This window comes from Rhagoletis pomonella, unplaced genomic scaffold (assembly GCF_013731165.1).
Source record: "Rhagoletis pomonella isolate Grant_MI unplaced genomic scaffold, Rhpom_1.0 Rhpom_scaffold_00012, whole genome shotgun sequence".
Lineage (NCBI taxonomy): Eukaryota > Metazoa > Arthropoda > Insecta > Diptera > Tephritidae > Rhagoletis > Rhagoletis pomonella.
In genome coordinates, this window is record NW_023458566.1 from 14217657 (window position 1) to 14227792 (window position 10136).

The following is a 10136-nucleotide window of genomic DNA, read 5'->3' on the forward strand; positions in this document are numbered from 1 at the left end:
ATCCGCTCCGATACATTGGTGCTGCACAGTATTTAGTGGCCAAGCCGATTTTGTACTGTACTTTGATTTGGTGCAGATCTTCGACAAAAATTATTTGTGATATGTAAATTTTTTTTTTCCAAACAATTGGTACTATAGGCTTTGGCAAACTTAGCAATGAAGCGATATTCAGTTTAGCAGCACGTAAAGGTGATTCAAACGTTGATGTCGATTTTTCAAAAAAAAAAAAAAAAAAAATCATCATGAGCGATGAGGCATATTTTCACCTAACGAGTCACTCAGCGGTCTACCCATTGAGCTAAGTTCGCCAATAAAGTTGTTGTTGCTTTTCCCACTTTTCCATTTGGCAACTCAATTCAATTTTTTTTTTTTTTTAATTTTCAGTTAAGTAATTTCTTCCGTTCGTGTAGCCCTAAATAAGACATTTTACTTACAAATTACAACTGGTGAATCGAACATTTACAGTTTAAAAAACTTCATTTTAAATCAGTGCAATGCATCGGTGCTTACGTGCAATAAAAAAGAGAAGAAAATTATTAATGTCTTAGAAAAACAAAATTGTTAAATTAAAATACTTCATTAAAGTAAGAAAATTTTTTACTCATTCTCTCCTTACTCAACTCAGTCGGAGCAACAACAAAATTTTGGTGAGTACACAAAATTTAAAATTATGTAATCCTTACGCGCAAAACTTTGCCGGAACACGCTTGCTTTGCAAAAATGCAAACAAAAACAAACAATACATTGCCAAGTGCTGATTGCAGCTTGGCAGTCGCGGCAATAACAACTAACCAACACAAAAACGACGCATCGGAGGAAATGTTAGGAAACCCTTGTGGCGCCTACTCCGCCCCCCACTGATGTACATATAAATACAATTTGTAGATTTTCCCAGCGCCTATTTTGCAACACCAAATAAACAAGTCAGATAAAAATCATAGCACAAAAAAAAACGCCGCACAACAAAATGCTCGAGGCCAGCTGCAGAGAATCGAAAAAAGCATGAAACAGAAGAAATAAAAAACAAAAACCAAAAACGCGCTCTGGAAAATCAGGCAAAAGCGGAATTAGTCAAAACAATTGTGTGGTAGGTACATTGACTTTCCACTAACACTAAGTAATACTGGGCGCTCATAGGCTGCCACAGACCACACGACGCCTTCGTTCGTCGACCCACAGCCGCACATCGGAGCGGAGCAAACAGATGCGCTCGCGGCTTTTACAACAAAATAGCGGTACACATGCAGAATGCAATGGTGCGAGGATGGGGAGAGTAGTGATTTGCGCTGATTCCATAAAGTGAGCGATGCGAGACGGCGGAAGGGCACTTTGGTGCTGGAAAATGGAGCAAGCCAAGCCAAAGAGGAAATGAGTTCAAAAATGTTTGAAAAAAAAAACCTATATTCTTGCACACAACGCGAGGTGGCGAAAAAGCCATAATATGCCATGCGAAAATGTGCTGCATTAGTACGTGCAACATGCAACTTTTTAGCGGCATCAAGAAACTTTAACAAACGGCAGCTGTCAAAATATGCGCCAAACGAACTCTTAACAAAGTGAACCGCATATGTACATATTTGCATATGTATGTGTGTATGTAAAGAAGTAAACATTCATACATACATCATTTGTCTATTCGCGGCCATATGTGCGCATTGTGGGTGCATTGTGGGTGCAGGGCGTAGCAGTTCATTTTATGCTATGTTGATATGCTTAACAATCCAAAAGTGTTGTTGCCGCTGCAATATTTAATACCTTTCTGCGGTGATAAAAATCGATAAATACCATGCAGCAGCAGTAGCTCGTATACGAATTCAGCCGCCACCACACCAACGCATTAACAATGCAAATGCAGGCCGAAAGGCAGGGTTGATTGCGGTAACCAATAGGAAATGTGTAACACTTTTAAATGGTTAAAATGAGCTTGCCCGTTAGCAGAGAGAAAGAGGCGTAGTAATCAATGTGCAGAGTCACGAAAAAATCCAAAAAAAAAAATCACGAAAAAAAATCCAAATACATGAAAAATACCGATAAAATTCCTCCACAGTTGTGAAAACTCCCGAGAAGTATGGAAAATACACCTTAAAGTTCCGAAAAGTTTCGAAAGGGTTCAGTAAATTATCCGAATAGTTCCGAAAATAGTTCGAGTAGTTCGATGCCGATAAAACTGCTAATAAACTGAAAATATCGCCAAAATACTCCGAAACTGACGAAAACGAAAATAATCTGGAACGAAAATACTGCGAAAGCTCCGAAATCTTCCCAAAATGTTCCGAAAATACACCAAATGACTTCTAAAACACACTAAAATACTTCCAAAGATCCTTAAAGTACTAGGATAATTCCAAAAATATTCGAAAATATTCCTAAAATGCTCCAAAAGATACCTAAAATACTCCAAAGATAGTTAAAATTCTCCGAAAAATACCAAAAATGTTCCGAAACATTTATAAAATACTCCGAAAAATGTCTAAACTGCTCCGAAAGATACCTTAAATACTCCGAAAGGTAACTAAAATACTCCAAAAAATTTAAAAATAATACGAAGGACACCTAAAATACTCCTAAAATACTCCGAAATATCCTTAAATACTACTAAAAATATCTGAAATTCTCCGAAATATACTAAAAAAAATACTCCGAAATATACTAAAAAATACTCCGAAATATACTTAAAATACTCATAAAAATACCTAAAATACTCCGAAATATACCTAAAATATTCCGCAAGATACCTAAAATACTCCGAAAATACTTTAAAAATACTCAGAAAGATATGTGAGCTACTCAGAAAAATACCATAAAAAAACCTCGAAATATGCTTAAAATACTCCGAAAAATACCTTTAAAAATTCCGAAAATACCTAAAAAAAACTTCGAAAGATACCTAACATACTCCGAAATATACCTAAAATATTGGGAAAGATACCTCAAATACTCCGAAATATAACTGAAATAGGCAGATAGATTCCTAATAAATATACTCCGAAAGAACCCGAAAATACTGCGAAAGATCCCGAAGATACGCCGAAAGATACGGAAACTACTTCAAAAAATCCAGAAAATATTTCAAAAGAACCCGAAAATACTGCGAAAGATTCCGAAAAAATTCCAAAAGGTTCCAAAAGATTCCAACATACTCCAAAAGATCTCAAAAATACTGCGAAAGATCCGAATTACCCGAAATAAAATTGGCATTCATTTGCGTATGCATATGCACTGAGTTTTCTTTTCGGGCATGTTAGAAAACTTAATTATTCCTATGTATGTATGTATATAAACTACACCCATACGAATACTACATCCGCACTGGTATGTAGTGTACATACATACATTCACGCGCACTTCAAATTGACCCACAAGGCAGACAGAAACATATTTTGTTTTAATCGAGTCATGCTGCATACAAAAACAAACATCCATACATACATACATAGAGATGCAATGCCTATAAAATAATAAAATTAACTTCAATTTCATTATAAACATAAAAGCATGCAGCGTTTCATTACAGAGTACATTGCATTGGAGAGTTACGTTTATGGTCATACATAAATAGTATGTAAATATGCATTTACATTGTACATATGTATATGTAAGCATACACATATACGTGCATGCATTATAACAAAGGTATTAACAAAATCGTGTTGAGAAAATTATTCGTTTTTCATTAGCACAGAATCAACTAAAACATGACTAACGTTCGGAACGAGTTACATAGGCGAAGTATTACCAACAAACAAAAGTCAAAACAAAAAGGCGTGGCGGGTCAGTTTTTGATGGAATTTTTGTATGATAGTTGAAAAAAGTTTATTAGCCGATTACAAAATTGACCAACAGAGTGGAGTGGTAGATACACAAACATATTGAATGCAAGTAAGTATCTACTACATATGCACAATCGTGAGCTTTACGGGTTCAACTGGGTGGCAAGGAATGATTTGAAAAAGTGTTTTTTGTTTTTTTAAGTAATTATCGTTTTTTGTTTGTTACCTGTAGTTTACAGAAAAATCTTTTTATAGGGCGGCAAAGCATTTGTGAACGAAAAAAATGCATCTCAGCCATTGCATAAAGCACTTGAAAAACGACTGTGCATTCAAGTGAAAACCGCCTTAGCACTTGCCCCTTTTTTGTTTATTTTTAGTAAAACAAAATAAAACTCTAACCACAAATTTCCTTTTTGTTTCTTGCTTGTTACCATTATTTTGCTATTTTTAGCCATGCATACCTTTTTTTCGCTTTTTGTTACCAAACACTCAACAAAAGCTCACTCAATCGGGGATCAGTAGGACGCGCTGTGTAACAGGTGTGACAGTTATATGGTAAAACATTTAGACACATAAAATTACACACAAATGAAAACAAGAAATATGTACATCCAAACACCGCAGGGGTGATAAAAAGGCAGTCGCCAGTAGCGGTTGTGCTACTCAATGAAACAATATCTGCTTGTGTTTGCTGCCCACATGCTCGTCATTCAAGTTGCAATTGGCCGGCAGGAAATATTGTAAATGAGCAGAAGACACTACATTTTGTTGTTATTGTAGTCTTGTTTCACTTAAAACACCCTTAATACAATAAAAGGTGGTCGGGTCGGTCGGTTGGTCGGTCTATTTCAATTTTCGACACAATTGAAAGCGTCTAAAGGTAAGCGAGTGAGTGAAGCCATACAGCCATACAGCCATACAGTCGGTATGATAAATGGGCTAACGCCAAATGCAAAGATACAAAAAAAAAAATCAGTAAATGCATACAAGCCGACTAACTTTGAATACTGACTTATTGTAATTATAGACAAGTAGGTATTATATACAAGTACAAGTAACTACTTTTTTATTTAGACACACTTTTTGTATGGGAATTGTGGGACAACGCAAATTACAAAAGTAGCGCAAAGTGGTCTTAATTTACCGCAACAAAGAGATACTCGAATAAGGCAATACATAGATATCAAATTACAAAAGAAAAGCTTTGAGTGTACCTTTTTTTCAAACAGATGTGGCAAACTATTAAGGAAGAGCACTGTGATTTTAAAGATAGATCTTAAAAAACCAGCTGGGACATGAATATGAATACGGATATGAATATGAATTGATATCAATATAAATATGAATATGAGAACACTCTGAAAAGTCCCCAAAATACTCCGAAAAGTCATAAAAAGCTTCGAAGATACTACGGAATTTTCCGAAACTATTCCGGAGGGTACCTAAAATACTGCGAAAGGTCCCAAAAATACTCCTAACTGCCCCGAAAATGCTTCGAAAGCTTTCGAAAATACGAGATATTACGAAAATACTCTTAAAGGTTACAAAAATACTCCGAAATGATACGAAAATACTCCGAAATGTTGCGAAAATACTCCGAAAGGTTATGAAAATATTCCGAAAAGTTACGAAGACTCTCCGAAAGGTTATGAAAATACTTCGGAAAGTAACGAAGATACTCCGAAAGGTTAAGAAAATACTCCGCAAAGTTACGAAAATGCTCCGCAAGGTAACGAAAACCCTCTGAGAGGTTACGAAAATACTTCTAAAAGTTAAGAAAATACTCCGAAAGGGCACAAAATACACCTTAAAAACATCCCGTAAAAACTCCGATAAATTCGAATGCTACAAAAATCCAAAGTCTTGAAAAAAATTTAAAATCCTTAAATTCAGAAAATTTTCAATAAAAACAAAGATCCCAAAAAGTTAATTCGAAAAGTAAAGCATGAAGAAACCCGCAACTTCCCAAACAAAACCCTCAACGTTCCAAAAAAAAAAATCTGAGAAACTATATCTCGGAAAACTCCGAAAATCACGAATTTTTAAGCATAAAATAAAACCGACGTAAATTCTCATATAAAATCTTGAAAGTACCGTTAATTTCTTCATGATCCAATGATCAGATCTAACCAAATCGCAAATTAGTATGCGACCACCTCTGAGGTACCACTTTTCCTTTAAAAAAAAAAGAAAAGAATTATAACCTCTTCCTTTTTTGGAGTCGGTTTAAAAATGGTTGTCAGAGCTTGTTTAAAGTAAGTAATTGAAGCATACGAAATCGCTTGAAATTATAGGTTCGTAGAAAAGTACTGAAAGTTGTCATGAAACTGGAGACTATTTACGGCTTAGGCTAGAACTTTTTTTTTTATAAATTTGAAAATAAATCACTTTTCTTATTCAGGCAAGTAAGTATTTGAATGTATCTGCTAATCGAGACAATGACATTTGACCCCATAGAAAAAAAAATCAAAATCGACATTCGAAACTTAAGCTATGACATGTTAGCAAATGTGAATTTCTTATATCTTGGTAAGTGCAAAATAAAATAAAACATTTGGCGCAACAACGGAACTTGAATGCTACGTAGACAACTTCAGGCTAAATAAAAACATGGCAAATGCTCTCTCAACGGCCTTATTGATTTTCGCGCATAACGCTGTCATCAACCAGCCAAAACGCAGGAGCTGAGTTAGCTTACCAACTCATATTTAATCAATATTTGCTGCTACTGTATATGTATGTTGTAGGAGAAAAGAAAAAAGTGCTTAACAAATGTGAGGAATACAGACGACAAGAGTGGCCTACTACAAGGGTTAATGTTCTAGTTTCAGCCACTGCCAATCGAAGTGCACTGGGAGGTAAAGAATAAATGAGTAAAGTTGTGCGGAAAATACTGCGACTTGAACTCGAATAACTCAAAGTGTAAGTCATCAAAGCAACAAGCTGGAAAATGAGTAAACAAATTAGCGTGCAAAACTGGAAACAAGTACATGTGTAAAATATGTATAAGTATGTTAATGTGTGTATGTATGCCTAAAGGCAAATATTGACAGAGCAATTTGGAATGTAACTAGCTCTCTCATAATAATATTGCCAGCCAAAAGTAATTTTTCTTTTTTTTACTTTATGTACATAAGTAAGTGTATCTAATTTTGCCGATACATACAGATGAATGAGCTAATTAGCTTTATATAAAATATGCGAAAGGGCAAAGCGCTTTGAGGAACTGAATCAACAGTACCCTGTATGACATTTTCTGTTTTTTTTTTCTGGGCAATTGATGAATCCAAATTTTTCTGTTTCTGGATTGTATATAGAAAAGTAATTTCACAGTTTTCCCACGTAGGCGTTTGTTTTTTTTAATTTAAATATTTATTTTTAATATTTAAATATTTATACCACTAAAAGGCCTCTCTAGGGTTTGGGATCGGAGGAATCTGAATTTGCAATATATTTTTAACAAAAACGGCCGCTGGGTGCTCTATGATGCAAAAAAAAATGTTTCTCAACAATGTTTCTAAACAACGGTTTTTCATGTGTTTTTTTTTTTTGCAGACAAAGAGCACCCGGCGGCCGGTTTTGGTAAAACTGAATTCCTCGCACCCAAACGCCCCATAAGGGCCTTTTGATGGGCCGGTGAATGGATCTAAGAGAGATTTTCACTTGTTTTTCTTTACCCCCGGGATAAGCTCCCAAGATACAGAGCTGATTTTCCATCAACGCATCCTCTACAAGGATGGACTGCAAATTATTTTGGTAGTCGACAAAGGTCAGACAATTTTCGATATCAAAGATTCAAGCAACAGAAGTTTAAGCAAGGGTTCTCAGAGGTTGGGAGTCTTAGTGATCTAAGAACTGACCTCTCTTACCTCCTCACAGCAAGAACCTTTACCCATTATGTTAAAAAATTAACGGATGTCCTCTTCAAGCTACCACTCTCTATAACTCGATGCACTTGATGGGCAAAAGCCAAAGAAGTGTTGTTGGCAACATGGAAAGTGCGACCGTTCCTCAACTATGCTGCACAAATATGTTCGTCGGGTGCAAGTAGGAAGCAGAGGTTGAAGTTTCAGACCTGCTAGAACTCTGTATTCCGACTAAAGTTTCTGTTTCTCTTGAACACAATTTTCACAGCTTCCGAACCGGCATCTAATTGAGGCTTAAATAGTCACCTTCTGGATGTTATATCAGCTGAAACTATCATTTCTCTATAATAGACTCGGACATATCCAAAACCTCTTGAGTCGGTGAAGGAACGCATCTCAAACACAACCCAAATCAATTGAGAATTTCCTAAGTCAAAATAAACTAATTAAACATTTAATTTAAATGCATCTGTGTCATTCTGAATTCAATGCGGAACTTTCCTTTCCTTCGCTAATTAAAATTTTATTATCTTTGCCCCAAAAAAAAAAAATTACACTCTCACACTTTCGCTGCAACACTCGCATACGTCAGCCCAAAGGTTTAGTGAACTCGCCGCAGCGTCCGTATACTCTTCTGCATTCTACATACAAAATGCCAGCCAAACTTTAATTGACCATTAGAAGAAATTTTCGCATGACTGTCGATAAAAAAACGGAAGAATGCACTCTAAAAAGCTTGTGAAACAAAAGTCAAAGCAAAAAAAAAAAAAATAAAAAATAACAACAGTCATATTCCAATTCGCGTTCAACAAGTTCATTGACATCGAACGCACAAGTCACCGCAAGTCCACCACGCGCCTCCGCCATCACCCGTGCCACCACATTTTTCCGCTGCCGGTTGCTTGTTGCCGCCGGTCGTCAGTTGCCCCTTGCACTACATCCCAACAGGCCAATTGCATATTAGTGCGCTGGCTGCTTGGCATAATTGCACGGCATCCACTTAGGGCACCGAGTAGCTGGGCTCTGCATGCATATGGGCATTCATTAAAGGCCACAACGCAGCAGCAGCTAAGCCCAGCAGCCCATAAATGCTCCCCCATATAAGCACAGCAGCTGCGGCGTAGCAGTGCGTTCGCAAACATACTGGAATTGGAATTGAAATAATTATGAAAGTGGCAGCGAGTCGTCAACGATGCAGCGAAAAGCGAATGCGCAGTAAAAATAAAAGCAGCCCACCAGCCAGCCAGCCTGCCAGCCTACCAGTTGACCGCGTATCGAGCACCGGGGGCCACCAACCACCAAGCTTCCGATGCGGACGCAGCAAACAGCCGCCAAGCCGGTGGGTGGTTAGGCGAGTCCACGAGTGTGTTCGTGAGTGTTGTTGAGGCGCAGAGAAATGCCAAAGGCAATTAAAAGCGCAGTGAGCAAAAGAAGTGTTAAAAAAAAAAATGTGGAAGCAAACTTCGCTTTGTTTAACAACAAATGTTTACCTTATTGCATGACATTGCATGCAACACCAAAATAGAAACAACAGCGAGCAAAAAAAAAAAACAAAGCAATGGCAAGGAAAAAATTGTAAATATCTCCAGCCGAAGCGCAAGTTCAACGCTTCAAAAGTAGCGTTGCTACCTCAGTAAATGGGTGTGTGCCGCACCCAACTTTGTGGCAAGCGGCATGAAGTCTACCTCAGTCGGCAGTAGGCACATGCACATGCTCCAGCGCACAGCGTAGAAACTTCCGGTCGGCGGAAAGATGACAACTTCATCGGACAGCGGATTCAAATAATTGACATGTCTCACTGCCACGGCAATGCTGCAACAAATGGCAAAAAAAAAACAAACAAGCAACAACAACAAAGCCAAAAAAAAAAGTGCAGAAAAGAAAAATTGATGTACGCATTGAGTATTGTAGATATGTAATAAATTGACTGCCAACTGGGAGATAATTTCTGTCCATGCAGCAAATAAGTAGATAAGTGTCGAGCAAACACTGATAATGCAACAAAGATAAGTTTTTTTTATTTTATGCTGTGTGGCACTGCTCCAGTTTAAAGTGGTGTAGTGGTGTGCGGGGTGCTGCCGGCGGTTACGACAAGCAGCAGAATGACCACACGCACGCATGCGTCATTAACATCCGGTTAGCGCAAGTACATACAGCCGGCTGGCTAATAAGCAGTTACACCGAATGACTGGTGAGTGGCATTGAATTGGTGTTGCCATGCACTTTCATTCACTTTAAATAACTGCAGGCAATTTGACAATTCCCTTCTCGAATTACGTTGAACGAAAATTACTGGCAGCAATTTGAATGTCATCTTTTGTGAAGTTGACTTATATGTATAGTGTAGCGATGGTGTAATGGACGTGGACGTACGATATCTTTGATTTGTATTTTAGATTGGCTCTGCGCTTTGCAATTTTGGCAACTGTCTTTCCACTCACCACAGTCGTCTATTCTGGCAACTATCTTGAAAGCTCTTTACGAGGAGGCCTTAAAGTTT

At 37.4% G+C, this 10136-nt stretch overlaps 1 protein-coding gene across 1 annotated transcript in view; it reads right to left on the bottom strand.

Annotated features, from left to right (window-relative positions):
- The window catches only part of LOC118747595 (formin-binding protein 1-like), a 63528-nt gene extending 55862 nt beyond the window's left edge, over positions 1–7666 (bottom strand). Inside the window, exon 1 of the mRNA XM_036481646.1 lies at positions 7663–7666. Coding sequence (XP_036337539.1) covers positions 7663–7666 — 4 coding nt within the window. The remainder of the gene's footprint in view (positions 1–7662) is intronic.
- Between the last annotated feature and the right edge of the window lie 2470 nt (positions 7667–10136).